This window comes from Erythrolamprus reginae, chromosome 1 (genome assembly GCF_031021105.1).
Source record: "Erythrolamprus reginae isolate rEryReg1 chromosome 1, rEryReg1.hap1, whole genome shotgun sequence".
NCBI classification, from domain to species: Eukaryota; Metazoa; Chordata; class Lepidosauria; order Squamata; family Dipsadidae; genus Erythrolamprus; species Erythrolamprus reginae.
Genome location: NC_091950.1, coordinates 298924534 through 298949574, shown reverse-complemented (window position 1 = coordinate 298949574; position 25041 = coordinate 298924534). Strand labels below are relative to the sequence as shown.

General features: G+C 36.8%; 1 protein-coding gene across 1 annotated transcript in view; it reads right to left on the bottom strand.

Annotated features, from left to right (window-relative positions):
* Positions 1-25041, bottom strand: part of FIG4 (FIG4 phosphoinositide 5-phosphatase) — a 100330-nt gene that overhangs the window by 16521 nt on the left and 58768 nt on the right. The window contains exons 12-19 of the mRNA XM_070733336.1: positions 24275-24391; positions 16933-16978; positions 15835-15983; positions 14644-14810; positions 13439-13577; positions 6605-6663; positions 4101-4248; positions 2944-3027 (exon numbers count right to left, since the gene is read on the bottom strand). Of these exons, the coding sequence (XP_070589437.1) occupies positions 2944-3027; positions 4101-4248; positions 6605-6663; positions 13439-13577; positions 14644-14810; positions 15835-15983; positions 16933-16978; positions 24275-24391 (909 nt within the window). The remainder of the gene's footprint in view (positions 1-2943; positions 3028-4100; positions 4249-6604; positions 6664-13438; positions 13578-14643; positions 14811-15834; positions 15984-16932; positions 16979-24274; positions 24392-25041) is intronic.

Sequence of the window (25041 nt, the reverse complement as noted above, 5' to 3'; positions counted from 1 at the left end):
AAGTACCCAATTGAAATGGCTTTTAATGTTTAGATTATAAAGTAAAACTCTACAAACAAAGGTAAGAGGAAAGGATGACTTTGTTAGCTGAAGTGAGTCATTTGCCAACACTTAAAAGTCCAGCCTAGAAAACAGTAAATTGCAAACTAGTGAAGTGGTTAAATGGCTCCAGATCAAGATCAGAACATTTTGACACGGATATTCTTGAAAAAGTAATGATTTAAAGTCTCTGAACTATTTCAAGAAGAAAAATGCAATTGATCTATTTTCTATGAGGCATGGTATACTAAGAACAAAATAAGTCTTTAGATTTTAGTACAGATAGCCTTATTGATCACTTGCATACAATTATAGTATTTACCTCCTTAAAGACCTATAAGAATGTTGCTTTCAGGAAATTGATTTTTAGAGACTAAGGAAAGAGATGAAGAAATGAAACCTACCCTAATGTTCTTTTTTTAAAAAAGGAATCATTAAAAGTAAAAAGAAGAACAGAATGTAAATTTTAAAAAAAGTTCTTAGATGTACTCAATGAAGCAGTAGTTAGTCCTGATTCAATAGTTATAATGTTAAAAGTAAACTTTTTCAACAGGCACATTACAAAATATTTGAGGAAAACTAGGCTAATCAACAGAGTTTGAAGCTCTCTCAAAACAAAAAACTCTGTACCTTCTGTCACAAGACCATTAACTGACTGTTATCACTGCAATTTTTGAAGGCAGAGTTCTAGATCTATTGTGAATTCTTAAGACTGCTTAATGCACTATGGGGACAGGTGGATATACGTTAACACAACGTTGTAACAGTACATTTTATTAGGGAAATATATCTATAAACGTAATGCTTCTCAATACCACCTATTAAGTGAAGGTAGCTCAAAAGATTTCTTTGCAAAAGGCAAGGATACTTGTAACTAGTCTTTTCCTGCAATCCAGCATAGAGCCAAGAAGTATGCAGATTATATAAATTTATCTCAATCTACAGATCTTCACATGTATTGAATTATAATTACCAAAATTCCATTCCCAATTTAGGTTAAGGAATAAATAAAAATAAATAAAAATGGACACAATTTTCTTACTCTTCTCATTTCAGCTGAATCTGATATTAATATCTGAGTTACTTTACTAAAACATAATAAAACCAGTCTCTCATAGCAACGTTGGTAGCAAACTAAGATCTTAAATACACAGAACTAAAGAGAGACATATTGTATGCAGAGTAGATCAGCAAATAGCAGTGTATTATTAGAAATGCAGAAGACTGGAAAATAATCAGAAAAATCAGAGGTACAGTAAATGTGATTAATACTGTCAATTTATAATTACATGACTAAGATTCTCCTAGATCTGAGTAAATGTTATATTCTCATTGAATATTTTTTTCTGTACAAAGTTGAATGTGCACAACAGCATGTGAAAATGATTGTCAATCAGTGTTGCTTCCTAAGTGGACAATTTGATTTCACAGAAGTTTGATTTACTTGGAGTTATATTGTGTTTTTTTAGGTGTTCCCTTTATTTTTATTTTTTGAGCAGTGTATATTGTGTATGTGTATACGGTATTAAGAAGTAAGACTAGCATACACTTCTATTTTTCCCCTGGGAAAAAAAGATCTATTGCTTTAAAATGAGTGGATAAATTGCAGTCTGTCAGGCAGAAGCAACCATAAAACCTTCTGTAGCTTGCTAGTGGGTCAGGAGACCGAATTATACTCTGAACCCAAAGAACATTAGCTATCCTACATTAAAAATTCCTGCAATGGTACATCTTTCTGTATAATTCTTGCTTTACCAGATGCTGCACTGCCAAGCTCTTTAGTCCATAACAGACTATCTTGAGGTGTGGAGATAAGCCTAAATTGAAGAAACGGGAATGACTTTTTGCTAAGACAAGACCTGGCTGATGAAGTGCAAAAAAGAAAGAAGCAAACAGAAGAAGGATGCTTATCTCAGATTTGATTTGAATTCTGCCCCAATACGGTGATCCCTCGTTTTTCACGGGGGATGCATTCCAAGACCACCCGTGAAAAACAAATTTCTGTGAAGTAGAGGAAATATATTTTTTATGTATTTAATGAGTATTTGGACTTTTTAAACCCACCTTTTGCATTAAACAGTCATTCTCTAATGTTTCTCAGCTGTGATATCCTACCGGTTTCTTTAATAGAGTACAGTAGTACTGTAGAAGAATTTTATGAATTTTTAATGGATTTAAAAATTTCAATGGATTTAATGGATTTAAGCCCCCTTTGAAAATCCATGAAGTAGCAAATCCGTGAAAGATGAATTGTGAAGTAGTGAGGGATTACTGTAAACTGAAATGTTGCTAAACAAGCAACTTTGTAAGATAGACACTAGACAGATCAGCAAAAATGCTTATAACCTTTAATGTAGAGAAAGTAACAGTAGAAATACTAAAAAGAAATTTCAGGCAGCAAATGGTAATAAAATGTTGGAGTAGTTTTGTAATTGTTAGATTCTTCTTGTTTTTTCCTGCTCCATTAGAAGAGAGCTGGGGCGGGGACGACGACAACATTAATGCACTGCTACCTGGCACTCTGGAAGCTAGTTATACTCCCATTACTTGGTATTATCTTAGTTTGGTTTATGTAGGTGTCTAGTTACCACAGGAATCCAGAGGAAAAGAGAACAGCATAAATCTCTCTGAGAGAAGCAAAACCAGATGTTGATCTCAATTTGTGGTTCTGCAGGCAGAACGATGGTTTACTGTAAATCTATTAAACTACTCAAGATTTAGAAGCTGGAATTGTGTCTACATTTCACCCCTGTGCCTAATCTGCTTATATCCTTTTGACACAAAAAATAATCATTGGTCCAATTCACACTTCATTCTATCCAATATCAGAGCAATAGCAGATAACGTGAATATATCTAAATAAATAAAGCAATATTATGCTTTTCACAGCACTTCTTTCCTTACCCCAAAACAGATTTTCCAGTTTCATCTGGTTTACGTACAGTAAATGGGCTGGGATCAATGGGAACATTCTTAGGCATAAAATCTCTGAAGAAATGTGGAGGAGAAAGAAAAATCAATAATCAAATAAAAAGCTATATTACTTGTCAGGAGTAATATTTTTCTGAACAATAGAGTATTTCAGATGTAATTGCCATAAAATGTCTGTGTGTACATATACATATACTGTATTTATTATTATTATTATTATTATTTATTAGATTTGTATGCTGCCCCTCTCCGCAGACTCGGGGCAGCTCACAACAGCAATAAAACAATTCATACAGTAATCCCTCATTTTTCGTGGGGGATGCGTTCCAAGACCACCCATGAAAAACAAATTTCTATAAAGTAGAGGAAAGATATTTTTTTATGTATTTAACGAGTATTTGGACTTTTAAAACCTACCCTTAGCATTAAACAGTTATTCTATAATGTTTCTCAGCTGGAACTACATGTGATATCCTACCAGTTTCTTTAATAGAGTACAGTGGTACTGTAGAAGAATTTTATGAATTTTTAATGGATTTAAAATTTTCAATGGATTTAATGGATTTAAGCCCCCTTTGAAAACCCGTAGCGAATCCGCAAAAGATGAACAGTGGTGAGGGATATACACACACACATACCCTCACACACATTCAAATTAGGAAGTGATTTATTTGTATTACTGGTTGGACTGTCCATTACCAACATTAGTTTTATGCATGTATTAAATGACATTCCTCTTGTTACATAATCCAAACCATGTCAAATTCACTTCTTGAACTGCTTCGTACAGCCAATCTATCCCATATACCTATTAGCAAAATACAAATATTTCAGAACAGCTTTTCCTGGTGAATTCCTGCAAAACTAGGTTGGTTTATAAATGCACTACGATGGATACTGGATAGAACTTAGTTTCTTTTGAAACTGGAAGCATACAGTAGAGTTCTATGGAATTTAGCACATTATTTATTGAATTAAGACTTAACCAGTGTGTAATTTCTACAGTGCATTGCTGCTTCTGTCTTACCATATATTTTCTATTATATATTTTTCAAAGACAATTGAATAAGAGTTTGGTGTAAAAAAGCAAGTTCAAAATGTAACATCAAAGAAAAATAGAATTAACATACCGCATTGAATTTGTCATTGCCAAGCAAAAGATGTCATCAAAACTGCTGAGTTCATATGGTCGAAAAAAATCATTATGAATATCAATCTCATCATCAAACGTATGAAATCTCTTCACTATTAACTTCCTCTGGTTTTCAGCACATGTCACTAAAACAAGTAAATCATATTTTAAAAAATAATTACATTTTGTTTTTTAAAACCACAAAACAATACATACAGTATCAATACATCAACATAAATCATACTTCTAAGTGAAAAGGAAAAATACAGCTTGCATTAACTTGTAGATTTGCGGATGCATTAAATCAAAACACTTAAATTTGGCCCTGCCCCCATCAATTCTCTGCCTTCCGAGTCCCAGCTGATCAGGAGGCAATGGGGATTTTGCAGTAACCTGCCTCTGGAGTGGGGAGGGAATGGAGATTTTACAGTATCCTTCCCCTGCCATGCACACCAAGCCACGCCCAAAGAACCTGTAGTAAAAAATTTGAATCGCATCACTGATGTAGCTCCATTGAGAACCATATCTTTCAGTGTGGTTGGTCAGCCAAATGCAAATTCATTTGCTAGTGCTACAGTATTTTATCTTCCACACTGTTCTATTTTACCAAGAAGTAGGCTGTGGTCTACTTTATCAAAAATAGACTTATTGATGTCTAAATTATACTATATTCACATCATTTCCTTGATCTGCTGGAAATCCATTGTTTGATTATCTTTTCCAGGATTTTCTCAAATATTGATGCCAAGCTGATTGGTTTGAATTTTCCTGGATCGTCTTTTTTCCGATTTTGAATAAACCACATCAGCTCTTTTCCAGGAACTCTGAAAGATTTCATTCAGTTGTTCCAAAAACACACCTACCAGCTCCTTCAGTATCCTAGAATATAAACCATCTGGCCCAGGAGGTTTGAATTTATAGATTAGATTAGATTAGATTTATTGGATTTATATGCCGCCCCTCTCCGCAGACTCGGGGCGGCTCACAACGATAGCAAAAAAATATATATTCTTTTACCAAATCTTATTTTGACTTGCATTCCTGTTCTGTCTCCCACAGTGCTGCTTTTGATAAGTTGGACTATATTTTTCTTTTGTTTGAGGACAGATGCAAAGAAGGAATTAAGCACTTGCAACTTTCTTCCTGCTGCCCATTATCTTCTTACCATTGTCTTCCATTAGTTACTGATAATTTCCTTGATTTTTTTTCTCCTTACATTTCAACAGAAATATTTTTGTTATTTTTGCTGTTCGTTGCAAGTCTTAATTCATTCAGTCATCCTACCTGTCCTGGCAGATTCAGGCTATTTGCTAGCATTCTGTTTCAGTTACCTGCCCCTCTTTCAATTTTTTGGTAATTCCCCTTTTTGTCCCTGAGTTTATCAAATAGCTCTTCATGTAACTTAATCCATTAAAACAGGAGGAAGCCAAGCAAAATATTCCTTAAATTGTTATATTAGCAGATGAAGTTGAAAAATGAGGGAAACAATACAGTGATCCCTCGATTTTCGCGATCTCAATCTTCGCGAAACGCTATATCGCGATTTTTCCACCCGATGACGTCACTCCTTTCCTTTCTCATCTTTCTTTCTCTCTCTCTTTCTCTATCTTGCTTCTTCCTCTCTCAAACTCTCTTCCTCCCTCTCTCATCTCTTTCTTTCCTTCTCTCTCTTTCTCTATCTCTCCCCCTCTTGCTCTCGAGCGGCAAGCGAGCAGCCGGGCGGGCGGGTGAACGGGCAAGCGGCAAGCGGCAAGCGAGCGGCTGGGTGGGTGGGTGACGGGCAAGCGGCAAGCGAGCGGCCGGGCGGGCAGGTGACGGGCAAGCGGCAAGCGATCTTGGGGTTTCCCCTTTGCCTGGGCGGCGGGAAGACCCAGGGAAGGTTCCTTCATCCGCCCAGCAGCTGATCTGCTCCACAGCGCGGCAGCAGCGAGGAGCCGAAGATGGGGTTTCCCCTTTGCCTGGGCAACGGGGAAACCCCATCTTCGGCTCCTCGCTGCTGCCGCGCTGCGGAGCAGATCAGCTGCTGGGCGGCCGAAGGAACCTTCCCTGGGTGCCGCCCGCCGCCCACGCAAACTCCACCATCTGCGCATGTGCAGCCATGAAAAAAAGGGGCGCGCATGCGCAGATGGTGTTTTTACTTCCGCAACCCTACATCGCGAAAAATCGATTATCGCGAGGGGTCTTGGAACGGAACCCTCGCGATACTTGAGGGATCACTGTATATTAAGATGGATAAGTGAGATGATCAGATTATTATATACTGTTAAATCCATATTTCATATATCTACATAAAGAAATAATGCCTATTTATTTATTTATTTATTTATTTATTTATTTTTATTAATTGGGTTTATATACCGTCCCTCTCCAAGGACTCAGGGTATATTAACAACATGCAAGTTTAATTCACTGCTATGCTAGATAATGATTTTTATTATGCCCATTTTATGTTGCATATTATACAGGTTATACAATTTTCATTAATATGCAAGTACAATTTACCTTCATCGAAAGGCAGTGGCAAATATTTTAAAACACCGGGAGTCCACCAAAAAGTGTAGCTTTAAACAAAAAAGCAAAAACATAAAATGAGAACATTCATTCATCCTTCATGTATCGTATCATGCATCTTACATTTGTAATTGCCTCTTGCCACATGATGCTTCTCCTCTTGCTGCACTCGGATTTCTCTACCCAAACACTCACCCTATTCCTCGTGCCCTACAGTTGCTAAGCCCACTTATATACATACAAAATTACACATTCAATATTATCCAAACTTCCTTTTCCAATAATCTTGATGTCAAATTTTAGATTATAAATTACTTATGATATCATGCAGCAAATTAGAACCATTATAAAGATAAATGAAAAATTAGCTGTTAGATTGAAGTTAAATAATTATCTAGCTTAATAACCCCCTTTTATATATAATACATTCCTTACTTCTGTCAAGAATTATATCATTCTTAACAGACCAGCCCACTAAAGTAAAATAACATAACTTCCTTAAGAGATCATTCATATCCACCTCAATTTTAATTATAGGTAATTAGTCCTAAAATAACAGAAATATATATTTTCCCCTTGTATTATAAAATGTGACATAGAACAATTACAACATTGCTTGTTTATGTTAAAAACTATATATTAACATTATTAAATGATTTTTCAAAAAGTATTTGTAAAAGTTTAAACTACCTTAATTCTGAATAACAGAAACTGAGCAGAGCATTACACATATGTTTAGCTTCTGGCTGTTGCAGAACCGTACTGCTGCATAATTCCTCCCAAACATTTAACTTAGCAAACTTGTCCTTATTAAACTTAATAAACTTGTCCCAACCTCCATATATTTCAGCTTCTGGCATTTGTGAAATAGAACCAATTGTTGAAGACACTTCTATGCTACACTAGTTTGCTATACCTGATATTAAAATCCTTCTAATCATTCACAGAACTTGAGGTTCAGAACTTGAGGTTATTTCATTCTCTTTCAAATGTCTTCTTTTGCATCAGTGCCTTTTACTTAATAATATGTCAATAAAGTAAAATCATATGTCTGGATATGCTACTATTGTCCTTTCCAATTGCCAGCCTTATGATGTTACCATGCACATTGAATCTCATGATTTAAAAACTCATAATTTAGTCAACTGTGATAGTAAGTACGTTTTCTCATTCCATAGCAGCAGTGAAATCTAAAGATTTTCCCTACCAGATCTGTGGGCATGGCTTATTTTGTGGGCATGGCTTAGAGGACAGGTGGGTGTGGCTTCAGACATTCTTGGTGTTCAGTTAACTTGGATATGCTTGATGGTCATGTTACCGGGTGGGCCTGCTTGGTGATCGTGATCAACTTGTAAAATGTAGTGAAATTCACTTAACAACGCCCCCCGCCAATCCTTCGTATAAACCACCTGCCCCGCTTCTACAAAGGAAGAGCCCTGCAGGGCGATCCGAAGGGGGGGGGGCTGTTGAAAAGACCGCCTTCCACTTTTATCTCCTATGCTGCCTCCACAGGAATTAGGGTTCCTGAGCAGCCCACTGGCTTCCAACCCGGTGCCACAGGAGTGCCGGTGGTCAGCCAGGCTGATCTGCAAAGCAGGCAGGTGGCTAGGTTATAAGACAGTGGGCTGCTTCACAGCTCAAAGGGCTGCGGAGCTGGCATGGCTGAAAGGTGGTCTTTTCTGCAGCATCCCCCTCCCCTCCCAGCAAGGGAAAGGCTCTGCCTTTGCAGAAATGGGACAGCCGCATGTGCAGCAACCACGGGACATCCACTTGCCCTTCTGCCATCCCTCTCAGCATCTGCATTTCCACACTAACCTCGGAAGGCAAGCAGGGAACAGGAACTGCCAGGAAGGCCACATGGAAGTCCGCCAAGCATGGCAGGGCTGCAGGGAAGGGAATAGGCCCAATATGTCTTCCGCTTGCCTGCCTTCACAAGCTGGCCACAAGGACACTGGGAAGGCCCCTTGGAAGGCAGGGAAGCATGTTGGGACTGTAGGGAATGAAGTAGGAAAATCAGGCTGGGATGGAGGCAGGGGTAGCTAGGTAGGCCGCGACTTCACAGGCTTTCCTTGCAGGCAGATTAGTGGTGCAACATTTCAGGAAGGCAAGCTGCAGGGGCAGGGCGAGTGAGCAGTGACCGGGGATTGATTCAAGGGCATGGCCAGCCAGCCCATCGCTACCAGTTTGGCGAACCAGCAGTGGCCATTGCTACCAGTAAGCCCAATCCAATCCGAACCGGGAGCATTTCCCCCCTGCTCCATAAGTCTTGCAATAGAAAAAATACTTAACGATCAAAAATCTTAGACTGAAAAATTATTTAAAGAGATTTTGAAAACTGAAGAAGCTCCTTGGATGAGAAGTGAACTGTTTTCAAAAGGGAAAAAAATCTAACAAAGTCCAGTTAACTTTTGAAAAAAGCATTTTTGGAACTATTTGCAGATATATTAAGATGGAAGGATGTCTTTAAAAGAGGGCCTACAAATAACTTTGCTGGGAAATATTCCAAGCCAATCAACTGTGTATTCTGAAAATGTAATAAAACTTATCAGACATTTTCTTTTGCCGTTATAGTCTTAATTGAATTGTTTGGATTGTTCAGTCCAGTCACCTAAGATTAATTTTACTCCCCTAAATCATGCAAAAAGTTAAATTTTCTCTGCTGGAAAATTGGAATGCTCATAACTGCAGAGTACCATATCTTTTGATCCCTTGTAAAGCAATACATTAGAAGCAAATATATGCATCTGCTAACATTAAAACTAGTAGGTATTTCCCACCAGTGTAAAAGCTTCATTGTCTTCTACTCTTGACCAATCCTTACACTGTTCAATTTCTGTATGTGTGTGTCATTTTGGGTATCAGCCATGTTCTTGCTTTGTTTTTGTTCTCTGAGTGGCATGATGAGACCTCTGAAGGTGACTAAACATTTCTCTGCTCATATTGCTATGGATAATAATCTTAGTCATAAAAAGCCATTCTCTGCAAAGACTGTACATTTTACAAACCAATATAATCAAAGAATATGTTCTAGCTGGTTTCTCCATCATGGTCACTCTGACTGAACAAATTGAGGTAAAGCCTGTAATTCTGAATCATATCTAAAAGGCATTAACTAAACTGACACTAAGATCAAGTGTTTACAGTGTAAACTATCTTCATAGTGTAACTGTATCATGATAATACAACATCTAATAATATTGCTTTAGGTAGTGTCCAATGGGATACTTTTAGATCAAACCTGGGCAAAGTGCGGCCCAGGGGCAGGATGCGGCCCGCCCACTGTCTGTGACCGGCCTGTGGAGGTTGGAAGGAAGGAGAAACGGAAGGAGGAAGGAAGGAGAAAGGGAGGGAGGGAGGAAGGAAGGAAGGAAGGAAGGAGAAGTGGAGGGAGGAGGAAGGAAGGAGAAATGGAGGGAGGAAGGAAGGAGAAATTCTCTTTCCATGCCCTTTTGCAAAAGTCCAATAAATGCTCATTTTTTAATTGTTCATTGGTTTCATTGGCCTTTCCAAGAAATTTAAAGCAAACCCCCCACCCCACCCCACCTCTCAGCAGGGAAAAAAGGGAGGAGGAGGAAGAAAAGGAATCCAAAGCTACTTTCAGGCAAAGCCTCCACTATGTTTTCTCAACTGATAATGTAGGTCAGTTGAAGAGAGGCACCTGAAAGGAATATTTTGAAAGAGAAGTAAAGAACTGCCCAAAAGCAGAAATAAAAGCCAGAGAAAATCAGAGAGACAGAAGCTTCTCTCCATCTGGAGAAGGAAGGAAGGGAGGGAGGGAGGGGGGGACGGGGGGAGGGAGGGAGGAAGGAAGGAAGGGGGGCAATTAATTTATAATTATAATTATTATATATATATATATATATATATATATGTAGATTGTTCTGAGTTCGGGTTTTGCCCTGTGTAATGTTTTGCATGTCTATGCGACGTTTCGGCGAAATCACATTCACCATCATCAGGCTGGAGTTCCAATCTTTGTGTTTTTTTGCAAAAACACAAAGATTGGAACTCCAGCCTGATGATGGTGAATGTGATTTCGCCGAAACGTCGCATAGACATGCAAAACATTACACAGGGCAAAACCCAAACTCAGAACAATCTACATACATATACCCGTGAAAATTTACGAAAACATATATATATATATATATATATATATATATATATATATATATATATATATATATATATATATTGTTCTGAGTTCGGGTTATATATATATATATATATATATATATATATAGATTGTTCTGAGTTCGGGTTTTGCCCTGTGTAATATTTTGCATGTCTATGCGACGTTTCGGCGAAATCACATTCACCATCATCAGGCTGAAGTTTTAAGCTTCGTGTTGCTGTAAATATGAAAAGCGAAGGACGGCGCTGGTCCGAAGCGAGCCGAGCGGGCGGCGGCTTGCAGCGAAGGCGCAAAGATTGGAACTTCAGCCTGATGATGGTGAATGTGATTTCGCCGAAACGTCGCATAGACATGCAAAATATTACACAGGGCAAAACCCGAACTCAGAACAATCTACATACATATACCCGTGAAAATTTACGAAAACAAATATATATATATATATATATATATATATATATATATATATATATATATATATATATGTAGATTGTTCTGAGTTCGGGTTTTGCCCCGTGTAATATTTTGAGTGTCTATGCGACGTTTCGGTGAAATCACATTCACCATCATCAGGCTGAAGTTTTAAGCTTCGTGTTGCTGTAAATATGAAAAGCGAAGGACGGCGCTGGTCCGAAGCGAGCCGAGCGGGCGGCGGCTTGCAGCAAAGGCGCTCGTCCCAGCAACCGAGTCCTGCCGAGGCTCGGCTGCAAGCGGCCAGCGAGGTCGACCGGCTCCAAGGCGAGCGGCCGGAGCTGCGCCCTCCTTCGCCCGCCTCCTTTCCGGCAGGCAGGTGGGGCTGCCCAACTACGCAGAGCGGCTCCTCCCCTCCAGACACACGCTTCCACAACACGCGTCTGCGGCTCCACGCGTGCACCGAGGGAAATCCTTTGTGCCTTGCCGCCGAGCTCTCCCACCTGCTTGGCGGCCGCAAGCCTCTCCCTGCCACCGCGCTGCCGAGGGAACCGCTGCCAGGGCTGCTGCCGCGCTGCCGAGCAGATCAGCTGCTGGGCAGCCGAAGAAACCTTCCCTGGATCTTCCCCGCCGCCCACGCAAAGGGGAAACCCCAATCTTCGCCTCCTCGCTGCTGCGCCGCTGAAAGGACCCTTTCCATTTTTTTCCAATGTAAGACATACCCCGAAAGTAAGACGTAGTGGGGCTTTTGGGGGTAAAAAGAAAGTAAGACACTGTCTTACTTTCGGGGAAACACGGTATATATAATATAATATAAATATAATATATAATTATAATTTATAATTTATAATTATAAATTATAATTTATAATTATAATATAATTAACTCAGTTCTACCCAATAATATACAGTATTGGGTAGAACTGAGTTAATTATATTAATCCGGCCCTCTAAAGCCATCCCAATTTCTCATGCAGCCCCATGGCAAAATTAATTGCCCACCCGTTTTAGATGCAGAACATAAATGCAATAATCAAAAGGAACAAAAATCCAAATGACATCTTCTGCCTGACACCTTACTCATATTGTTCTACAATAAGTAATATTCAAGTTCATGCTATAGTTGATCCTGGATGCAGTGCTGAGCATTTATGAGTGGTAGTTATTCACTGTCATATCATCCAAAGTCATATCATCCTAGTTTACCTAGTTGATCTACTATTTACCTAGTTCTCTTAAAATTATATCTTATATACCTGATGATGTGAGCTTAAATGGACTCCAGGAGATGGTAGAGGACAGGAAGGCTTGGAAGAACATTGATGATGATTCTGTAATTTATCCTAATTTTCTATTCTGTATTCTGAAGCTCACATAATTTTTTTTCTCGTTCTACAAATGTTGAAATTCTTCCTCATAATACCACTGCTCAATACTCCTAAGCATTTTATCTAAGTATTAGCATGTTTTCCAATTCTAAAATATATATTTTTGTCCCAGTGTACATTACATTAAACTTCTACTTCAATATAGCTTTTCGTTTCTATTTAGTTTTGAGAACAATTTTGGAACTCTTGGTATTTCTTTTGTTTTTTAGCACCTTGAATTAACTGTCAGCTGCCAATGTGCCTCCATGCTACTAAGTCCAGTTTATTTATAAAGAAGTTGAAATACTTCAGTTCTGAAAAAAAAAAGATCTTTGAGGGATCCCTTACCAATACCTTTCACTGTGATGGCTGTCTACTGCTTGATGATTTAAAGATTACTTATTTCAATTATTTAGATAGGGCGGAAAGATATTGCTAATAGCAGTTGGGAAAATAATACCTAATACATTTGTTTGAGAAAGAACAGGGTAGATCCCTTTTGCTTGCTATGGGATGGAAAGAGCCCTGCACACAATCTTTGTTTTTAGATCATCTTTTAAGGTGGACTTTTATACAGTATCTCCATACCTGATGTTTTTATATTTGTTCTGTTTTTTTATTGTTGCACGCCACCCAGACACAATTTTTGGTGAGATAGGTGACTGCACAAATTTGATAACCAAATAAATAACTCTATGAATGGGAAGTTTTGAAAAAGTAGAATATATTAATGGAAGTTTCTGCTTGCGATAAAAACCTCTTACACAGGTTTCCATTAGTAAAAGTGGCAGAAAAACCATATGTTCTTTCTCTTGAAGCTCCCTACAACCCACGAAAATACAGGATGGAGGTAGAAGAAAATGAAGTAGAACTATTTGATTTTCTGGATTTCAGAAATATTGAAATGAAATACCTTCGCCTTGCCTGGAGAAGATTCATTGTGTCCTTTTGATGCAAATAACAATCAGTAGAAAGCTCCCAGAGATGAGACTTTCCTTCTTCAGGCTGAAATACTCCTAGAAACAGGTTAATAGAATCTTGCCGGTCAGCATCTAAAAGATACAACGAAAAGTATTTAATTTTTTTTTTAAAAAAATATGTTAACTCAAAATGTATCCTTAGTTTTCCTGGCATAAAGTTTAGCATTGGTATGGGGACAGAAGATTAACATTATAGGAAATGTAGGTCTACAGCTGCAAACAGAATTTTTGTTTCAAATTATTTCTTAACATATTTACATAAGTACATTGAAAAGTCATCATTATATTCTGGGCATTTCTTCCTGCCTCCAGTAGCCAATCACTATGGATAAGTTCACAGAGTACCAGTACTAGTAACCTCCTTACAAAGAGAACACAATGCAGTGGCAATTTGCATGCACTCCTGCATATATCTGTATGTTTTTATAGCCTTTCCATATTTTTAAAAAATATGCTGTTCCATGATGCCTAACACCACAAGTTCCATTTTCTTTTCCCCTTAAAATCTATTTTATTTAATTCCAATCTCAGTTTAATTGTAGATTTATCTTTTAGAAAACTTATTCTCCAATTATTTCTTTCACATTAAACTTGGAAGCTAGATTATTTCTGAATACTTCCCTATTATACTTTTTGGGAGTTTTCTAAATCTCTGCTCTAAAAACAATCTCTTCCTTTTACTAATATCTTTTTCTTTAGCAAAACAGGAATCAGTGAAGAGTCTATGCAAAAGCTTAGAGTTTATGTGTAACAAATCTATTATCTTATGATTTAACACTTATATCTTTTATGTACTCTGAGAGCTTATGCACTGAAGACAAATTCCTTGTGTGTTCTATCATTCCTGACCAATAAAGAATTCTATTCTATCCTATAACCTTGGCTAATATGTGTAAATCAACTTCCAGTACAGCAATACATGGGAAATTAAATTTGGATACACCTTGACTATATATATATATATATATAAAATCTCCAAGCTTTCATTTAATAAACCTCTTTTTAATCAAAACAATATTCTCTGTCAAATCTGATTGCTATTAATTATCATTAATCAGAAAAAAAATACCTCTGAAGTGCTTCTTAAATGAAATGGGGGGGGGGGGGAAATCTTCAATCACAGAATTCAATTCAATACCTGAAAAAGCATTGCTATAGTATCTTGAAAGAGTTTGCATAATATCTTTGGAATGCTGGGTCCAGGGTGCTATTTTTCTGTAGGTTTTTACTCTATGAACCAGTTGAGAGCCACCATACTGGAGTGACAATGTATCCCCATGATCTTCATATAACTCTTCAAATAATCTAATGTAAGAAGAACATCATCGTTTAGAATTGCATCTTAGTGGAACAGATGCAACTGAAAAACCATTAGCTATTTCTTGAGCAGACAGAAATATGTTGCCATGAGTAAACTTAGGACTTTATCACTAACATAGATAAAGTACAAGTTAAAAACTTCCATTATATCCAGACAATACAGAATTGAAACTATGACTCAAAGCAAAGCAAGCAAAATTGATATTGACCTCATATGGCCAATAGCAAAGCTCCCACATAGACATTTGCTTTGTCTATTGTTCCTGCTCGGCAATTATCAGCTAAAACAAAACATTGACAAGGTGCCTCTAGTTCCACTGAAATTATTATTAAAATGGGCACATTCATGGACATCGCTATATCACAAACTTTGTAAAAACACAGGTTACTGTCTCAGTTTCCCTTGATCCATATGGGCAGCTGATAATCTCTAAGCATTTTCCTAACAAAGAGCATAGAGGAGATCATTTTAAAAGCCAAACATAAAAAATATTCTTATTAGGTATTAAATTAGAAAACCTTATTGCAAACAGAATATTTTTATTATTATTATTATTTATTATTTTTCTCTACTAAAAAGAGAAATAATCAACTGGCATTTTAATTTAACCTTTCTCATAACCAATATCCATTAACATTTGACATTCAACCTTGTAGGAACTGAAAAACTTCTCCAATTTCACAAAGCTTACTATAATGTTTACCAAAAAGATTTGAGAAAGATTAAATGCCAATTTAAAGTCAACTAGAACAGTACAAAATCTGCTTGACAGTAATTAAATTGGAACAACAAAGATGTTTCCGCAATAAATAAATAAATCCATCTATCCATCCATGCTTTGGGAATAAAGAAAGATTTTTCAGCTGTCAGATAAATGAATCTGCATTTAAATCTGCTAAAATATTCATGTTAATGTGAAATGAGGCACAGAAACAGAGGTTTAGAAAAGAATTAGTAGTGTAAAACAAATGGCTGTATTTACTAAATCTTGCAGAAGGAAAGTCTTACCTAACAGCATCTGTGTCAAACAGAAGATTGGGTTTGTCGATCAATCCCAAGGAATAGAGTTGGTAAGCTAAAGCACACTTTCCAACCATAAATTGGGCTGTATTTGTGCGATCTAAACAGTCCACACAATTGGTTCGAAGAACTCCTGTCTGAAAAATCATTTTCATAAAAGCAGAGTCTGTAATTAGCTCAAAAGACATCAGTAAATGCCAAAGTCTCCTTCAGGATATGGTATTTGGGGGGGGGGGTGTTTGCCCTCAATCCACATAACATAATCTTAAAGGCTGTGCATTTGTCTATTGGTGCAGATTCTCCCAAGTCCAAAAATAATAATAATAAAATTAATAAACTCAGGTTAGAGCCTTGGTGGCGTAGTTGTTGGAGTACAGCACTGCAGGATACTTCAGCTAACTGCTAGCTGTAGTTCAGCAGTTCAAATCTCAGCACTGGCTCAAGGTTGACTCAGCCTTCCATCCTTCCAAGGTGGGTAAAATGAGGATCCAGATTGTTGGGGGCAATATGCTGATTCTGTAAAAGTGCTTAGAGTGGGCTGTAAAAGCACTATGAAGCAGTATATAACTTATAAGTCAAAATGCTAATGCTAATAAATTAAAAGAATACAATAAACAACTGCAATTTGGATGCACAGAAAACTTTATATAGAGTTTTCATTATTTTGTTTATTGAAATGTTTTGCAGCCAATGGAACTCTTTTTGAAAAGAATGAGCAAGCATCTGTTCAAAGGAGGAAAGTTGTGTTTATGGATATGCTGGGCTTTCTTTTTTGATTCCAGATTAACTATATTGGCTGTAACCAAGTAAGATTGTTCATATTATTTTTCCAGTTGTCCAAATTCCTTAACATTGAGCAGATAATTCAATATTTGCATTATGAGCTTCCTTGTTATGAGATGTGCTGTATTTATACGTACAGTGCAGTGTTTTTAAAATGCTTTTATGAATATAAACTAGAAGCATCATTTTAATGTAAATTTACAATAATTCTCCAAAAGACTGATTTCCCTAGTGATAAATATAGCTTGCCTATCTGAGAATACTGACTGTAATAACACTTTTTAAAAAGTTCATTTCATTTACCTGCAAACGGCCACTGGGAACTACGTATCCTCCTAGTTCATTCCATCTGTAGTATAAAAATACAAGTGCTTTATAAGATAGAGTTTTCCATATATAAAAATCTTGTTCAAACTTTAGAAAAATCTGAAGAAGGAATTCTTATGACAGAAGAATTTTTGTGCAGCGGAATAACTCTATGTTATTCTGCTGAGACAAAAGAGACAAAATTTAGGGCGAATTTGGGAATTGGGATATTTAAGGGGCCAAGTTATCCCTGAACCAGAGGTGGGTTCCTCATGGTTCGGACTGCTTTGCCTGCACAGGTAGCAAACCACTGGTGACATCACAATGTCAAGAAACCGGTTCGTTTGGTGCCAGTCCATGGGCACCACCATCTTTTTTTTATTTTTAAAGTTTTTTCTTAGATAAATAGAGATAGATAGATAGATAGATAGATAGATAGATAGATAGATAGATAGATAGATAGATAATTTTCCCATTTTTTTTTACTTTTGTGCATGTGCAGAAGCTGAGTTTCCGACACTGTGCATGCATCATCATCTTGTTTTCAACTTTTGGGGGAGATGGGTATTTTTTTGGCATTGGGCATGCATGCCCGCATTGCACAAGAGGAAGCCAGCTGGCAGCGATGTAAGTTAGAACCCACTACTGCCCTAAACATATTCAAAATCTGAAAAATTAGATTAGGTTTGTGTTAAGGGATAATATGCAGACATATTCAAAGACTTAAGACACATACTTTGCTTCTTATTCTTTAATCCCCACAAAATGGACCAAAAGATTTGTGCCACCCTCTTCACAGGGCTGTCAGACCAAAGCCATCGTTTGTGTTAGAGACTTTGACCTGCCACAAGTAGAATAGTACTGTGGGAATTGAGGAAGGGTGGTTGTATGAGAGGGAAAAATACTAGCCAGAACAAATTCTTTCCAGAGATTCAAGGTTATCCTTTGTTCAGCACTATCTGGAAACACAGGGGAGAATTGTGGATGTTGAGAGAACAGGAATGGTCCATGTGATGAACTTGTGGGTGTGGGGATGAGGTATGAACCTTAACCTGGGTGGAGAACTGTAGGAAAAGTTAGTATTGGGTTGACTACAGTTCATAACCAACATGGCTCTGTTAATAAATTGGAACTTGGAAGAAAGCACAGGTTTGGACTCTGATTTATTTCTCGGATGCTAATTGGAACACTAACATGGGCTTTCTAGGCTCCCATGTCTATCATATCATGGACATCAGATTTTCTCCGTAAGAAATTTGAGGGTTCTTTCACTCAAATGACCCTTTCTTGTTTGTATTGGAAGCTCTCTGTACAATGTTTCCAGGTTGAAAATGTTAGCTGATGACCTTAGCATTGACCAAGGGAGATCCTTTCACGTCCCTGTCAAGAAGCTGGAATGAGTAATGATAGCTCACTCCGCAATGCAACAGCATTCAGGTCTGGAATCTAGTCTTGCAAACCTAGCGTCCTTAACCACGTGAACCACTATACTGTACTCCTACTCACAATATGGTCTTGTGAATTGTTGATATTTTGGGAGAATGGTATTTTACTGTATGCAAATAGATATCAAAGAAAATGTTTAAATGCTAAATAAATTAATGTGAGTTAATTATATGTCAAAGCTCTGATATATAACTAGAAAGAATTATGGTAGTACTATATGGGATAGGGATGGGGAGGTGAAATGAGTTGGTAAAAGGAATAATTTTGAGAAATTAGAAGTGTGACATTATTTCAAATATTAAGGAGTGGTTTTTGCAAATAAGGAATGTATCAGTCTTGAAAAAAGCATTATTTTCTACTAATCAAAGCTGACATAATACATTCTTTGTTGGCATAGATTTTATATTTTACAATATTATTTTGTATCTAATGTTAGTATTACTGTATATTATATTTTTGTGAACCAATAATTAACTATGTTTGGTATATAAAGTAGAATTCATTCCTTTTTTTTCTACTTTATTTTGTTAAAATTCATTTTTCATTTTTGGATGTTTTTGGTTTAATTTTATTATTTCTGAATATCTTAGTGCTCTTCCTAGATGTTGCAATTAAAACAATGCTTTAAACCTTAAGCTTTACTTCCGTATTCAATCCATCAGCAATGTTATGATTTATTTAAGATTTCTGCAGGCATGTTTCTCTGGCCTAGTAGACCATGCTAGATTCTAACTTTCAAAATATATGAAGATTTATGAATATTCTACAATTCTATTTAAAATACTGGACTGCTGAAAAACCAACAATTATTAGTTAATATGTTGCACAATGAAGAAAATATAAAAACCATTAAAAATAAAGACAGATTCAAAATAAACAATGATTGGGCACAGAGTATAGAGCATTCTGTCTCACACAGAAAAACCTTTTCTATGACCATATCCTATCTTTAAACTCTTGAAAAAAGGAATCACAAGCATATCTTTTCACGTAGAATATAAAGGATGGGAATTTTGAAAGATTAATTCTATTATTATTATTATTATTTTAAATCTGCCAACTCCAAGAGCTGAGACTTCTTATCACACTTTCATCTAGGGAAAACACTTTCTGCATAGTTACTGGGAAATTAACATATAGATTATGCTGTAAGTTTTGCAGGGAATAGAAAACTCAAACCTTAAGATAAATTGTTCCCAAGAGCATCTCATAATACATCCCTTAATAAATAAAGTGGTTGTTAACATTAAATATTATTATTTAATATTAATGCCTTACTGTTGAATAATGCATGCAGATATATTAACTGTTTTAAGGAATTTTACGCAATTGATCAATAACCCAAATTAATTCACGAATTGTAATGAAGAATCAATAGTTCTTTTGATAAATAGGATAAAATAAATTAAAGAATTTTTTGTTTTAAAGATTCCTACAATGTCTGCTGCATAGTATAATGAAGAATGGAGAAAAGATGACCAAAAGCATATTAGCGTTCAGGTCCATAACACTGTATTCTATGGGTAAGATATATAATACAGTGATACCTTGTCTTACGAACTTAATTGGTTCCAGGACCAGGTTCGTAAGGTGAAAAGTTCGTAAGACAAAACAATGTTTCCCATAGGAATCAATGGAAAAGCGATTAATGCGTGCAAGCCCAAAATTCACCCCTTTTGCCAGCCGAAGTGCCTGTTTTCGCGCTGGTGGGATTCCCCTGAGGCTCCCCTCCATGGGAAACTCCACCTCTGGATTTTACGATGCTGCAGAGGAATCCCAGCAGGGGAATCCCTCCAATGCAAAAACGGGCACTTTGGCTGGCAACGGAAGTCCGGAGGTGGGGTTTCCCAGTGAGGGAAGCCTCAGCGAAATCGCAGCATCGCGAAAACGGGCGCTTTGACTGGCAACAGAAGTCTGGACGCGGGGCATCCCATTGGTGGCGGTGGGTCTGTAAGGTGAAAATAGTTTGGAAGAAGAGGCAAAAAAATCTTAAACCCCGGGTTCGTATCTCGAAAAGTTCGTATGACGAGTGGTTCGTAAGATGAGGTATCACTGTACCTTCTCCAGTCTGGTATTATTTAAATGTATTTATATCAACTCTTCTAGTTGCTATTCAACTAGGAAAAACGGTACGTACTCTCTCACTACGTTTGTCTGTCTTGTCCATATTCTTTTTCTAAAGTAGACCAGTTCAGAGTTACATATGTTTGGTTAAATGAATAGGTTTCTATCAATTAAGAGCAGGGTGAGTAAATATTGCATATAAAACCCTGCTTTAAAATTTGGCTCTAAAATTGATTCTGGAATGAAATTGCTAGGGAGATCTGGCTGACCCTCTTCCCACATCCCGCTGGTGTTTCAATAGGCCTTGAAAACCTGCTACTTCACCCAGGCCTTTGATGAGGGTGACTGAAGCTCTCTTTGGAGTGCATGAATTTGTTTCTGTATGGATTTGTTTCTTTCATGTCTGGTTTTTTTTCCTGTCATCTTTGACATCTTTTTCTTGTTTTTAACATTTTAGCTATTTTCCAAAGCAAGTGAGCAAAAGATAACAAGCAATGGATTGGAACTAATCAAGGAGAGAAGCATTTTAAAACTAGGAAGAAATTTCCTGACAGAACAATTAATCAGTTGCTTCCAGAAGTGGTGAATGCTCCAATTTGGAAGTTTATAAGAAAAGATTGGACAAACATTTGTCTGAAATGGTATAAGGTTTTCTGCCTGAGAAAGGGTTGGACTGAAAGACCTCCAAGGTCCCTTCCAACTCTGCATTCAAACATGATGATGATGATGATGATGATGATGATAGACTTCCAACTGACCAAATTTTGAAACATAATACATAATACATAAAACATCATGATTGTGAAGAAAAAGAAAGTATGGATCATCGACATCGCAATCCCAGGAGACAGCAGAATTGAGAAGCAGCTAGAGAAATTTGCGAAATACAAAGATCTAAAAATAGAGCTGCAACGACTCTGGCATAAGCCAGTGAAAGTGGTCCCAGTGGTCCTCGGCACGCTGGGTGCAATACCAAAAGATCTCAGTGGACATTTGAAAACCATTGGAATTGACAAAATCTCCCTGTCAATTGCAGAAGTCTGCTTTATTGGGATTGGCACATATAATTCACCGCTACATCACGCAGTCCTAGGTGCTTGGGAAGCACCCGAATGGTTATGAAATACGGAATCCAGCATAGTGATCTCGTTTACTGTGTTGTATTGTTGATAATAACAACAATAACAACAATAATAATATCAACATCACTATTGTTTGTCATTGCACTGATTCCTCTGTCAACAATACTGAGCAAATCAGGCCATGGCTTTCAAAAATCAAAAACATCTGCCAGACTATGCCATTTGCCTTACATAGACTATCTGAAGTTGTATGGAATACAACTGAAATAGAATTGCTTAAGGTTGTTCATGTAAACAGGCAAGATATTGCGATGAAGTCTGAACTGAACAAATGTGCTACCCTCACTATTAACAGAGGAAAAACAGTGCAAACGGAAGGAACCAAGGTCCCCTATAAAAATAACATCAAGAGTGAGTCCTGATGAAAAAGATCAGGATATATACCTAGGCATTCTTCAGGCTAAAAACAAGAATAAAACTGAAGTCAAGAATAAGATTAGAAGTGAATTCATCAAAAGAGTGAAAACAATCTAAAAATCCAAATTCTTTGGAGGAAATACCATCAAGGCAATTAACAACTAGGCAATCCCAGTCATTAGATACACAGTTGAAATAGTGAACTTGACTCAAGTAGAACTAAAAGCCCTGGATAGAAAGACTAGAAAACTAATGATAATGAATCATACCCATCAACCCATTCGGTGATGTTGGCAGACTCTACTTCCTAAGGAAAATCAGTGGGTGAGGAATGTTGCAAGTATACCAGATGGTTGAAGAAGAAAAAAGGGCATTAGAAGAATATCTGAAGAATCAGGTTCACACAACATTGGAAGGGCAAAGAGATCCCCACAGAACAAAGGATAGTAACAACAATTTTAGAATGTGCAGAAATGAATAAACTAACATTTGAAATTAAAGAAAAGGAAGACACTAAATATTTTGAGGGATGGAATATGTTCTATCGATGGTTAAATAAGAGAAACAGGACTTAGAACTTCAAAAATTAGAAGAGAAAGATTAATTTTATTATTAGGGTTGTTTACTGTAACTTATTAATTTTGATTCATTTTGATTAGTATTAACAATTAATATGCATTAATATTATGAGGGAAAAGCACAGTTATTATGAAATTTATTTATTATTTGTTTGTTTGTCAAACATGTACAAGATACCAGGCATAGATCTGAACATAAACATGAACAAAGGAAGTAAGTACAGATAAATGGGGACAATAAAACAGGTCCTGGTGCGCTTTTGCACCCACCCACCCCTTTACGGACCTCTTAGGAATGAAGTGGGGCCCATAGTAGACAGTTTGAGGTTGAGGTTGTGAGGGTTTGAGGCTGTACCGTTAACAGAGACAATATTATGATGATGATGATGATAATGAATATTACTCAAAAGAATTGTAATCAGACAATACACTGTTTATATGGATTTGGAGCATGTTGCTATTTTTTTTATTTCTATTAATAATTTAAAAAATAGAAGATCTGAAGATGCACTGAATCTAATACACCATAAAAACTTACTCAGTAAATAGAATGTGGTGAAATGTAATCAGAGTAACAGGATGGAGGGAGTACATTCTAAAAGAACAAAATAGGTTTATGTGAAAAAAGAGAGTTAAGATGATTTCTTCCTAGTTCTCAGAGTGTTTGTTTAATGACACACGAGGTCTGCTTTAGGTTTAGATTTATATCTATAGGTGAGGAACATTAAAGGAAACTGCTCAGAAGAACCTCAACATATCTTTCTTAGTTTCTGGAGCCAGAAATTAAGACACCAAACTGACCTACAAGAAAGATAAAATAAAGAAGAGAAAAAAGAAATGGTAAATCCAAGTATTACAGACGACTACATTTTTTTAAAAAAGAAGCAGGCAAAGCAGACAGCAGCAGAATTGCCAATGGATAAGGGCAAGAAAATTGAAGAAAGAAACAGACGGGCTAATTCTGCCAGCACAAGAACAAATGTATACAAAACCAGAATTGAGAAGACAGCAACAGACAGTAAATGCCACCTCCACAAGGAAACTGAAGAAACAGTGCAGCACCTAGTTAGATGCTGCAAGATTAGACCACTGACTATGAACAACAGCATTACAAAGTAGCAACAATACTACTTTCTGCAAGAAATACCCTTTGCCTGCAAGCAAGAAGGAGGGCAGGGGGGCAATTTAATAAAGAAAGTAATAACAATGAAGAAGTACTCTTTAGAATTCAAACAGATAAGCACCTAGTGCCTAACACCCTAGACTTAACAATTGTTGATAAGAAAGACAAACAAGTTTGGATAGCAGACATTGCAATACTTGGTGTCAGCAGAATAGAAAAGAAACAACTTGTGAAAAATACAAAGTTACAAACAAGTTACAAAGTTAAAAATACAAAAGACAAACAACAATACTGTCCTATCCCAGGTCTTTGGGAAGGATTCGATAGGTGGATAAAAATGCCAAATTGCATAACAACAGCAACAACAATCATCATCATCCTCATCATCTTAGTTTTTATGTCAGGTTATACAATATTTTGAGATTTTCTCACCATTGCTTACAACACTGGAATATGATGAATAAAGTTACATAATCTCTAATTGGTGTGAGAACATATGAACCATAATTTTGTATTTGAGGCACGTCTTGATATTAATGTACCATTAGTGTACTAAACAATAGAGATTTTTAGAAATATATTTAAAGAATAATTACAAATTATATCTAGCACTCTGGCCTAATACATACTTTTCATCTGGTCGCAAAACATTGCAGAAGGAATCTGGTCGATTTACAAAGAAGCCAGTTTTCTTCACTACGTTTTCAGCAATCACATTCAATCGATCAAGGACATTACAGAGTTTGCTAAGTGGGAATAAAAGTAAAAAGTACATTTTTTCCCTTTTGTTGAAAATAGCTTTAATGAATCAAAAGTAAAGAACTTTCCAAATGCAAGAATAACTTTCTTTTTATTGCCTGATTTAAATGTAAATGCAGAAGTCCATATACAGCCTATCATATATAAAACGAAAGATGGTAAAACTAAATGTCACCACTGGTCTGGAAAAAGTCATAAGAGGTTAAAACCTGCCAGGATCCCTTTAAATAAAACTAATGTGGTTTTATAGATTTCTATGTTTGGATCCTGATCTCATTAAGTTTTTTAAAGGCCTTTAAACTGCTTCTTTTTTCAGATCCTTTATAAAGCACTGAATGGGTAAACAATTCAATGCAGTTAATCAACACAGTGTGCTTTCACTGTAAAAAAGACCAATAGCATATTACCGATAATAAGAAACAGTATTGAAAATAGAGGTGCCAATATCACAATGCCCTTATATAAATCAATGACGTGACTGCATCTGGAACACTCTGTGCAATTCTAGATACAGTGCAGCTAGAGAAGATACACAGGAGGGCAACTAAGATGATCGAAGGGCTGCAGCAGATACCCCTATGAGGAAAGATTTTGACATTTGGGGCTTTGATGAGATGAATGACAGGGGACACAATTG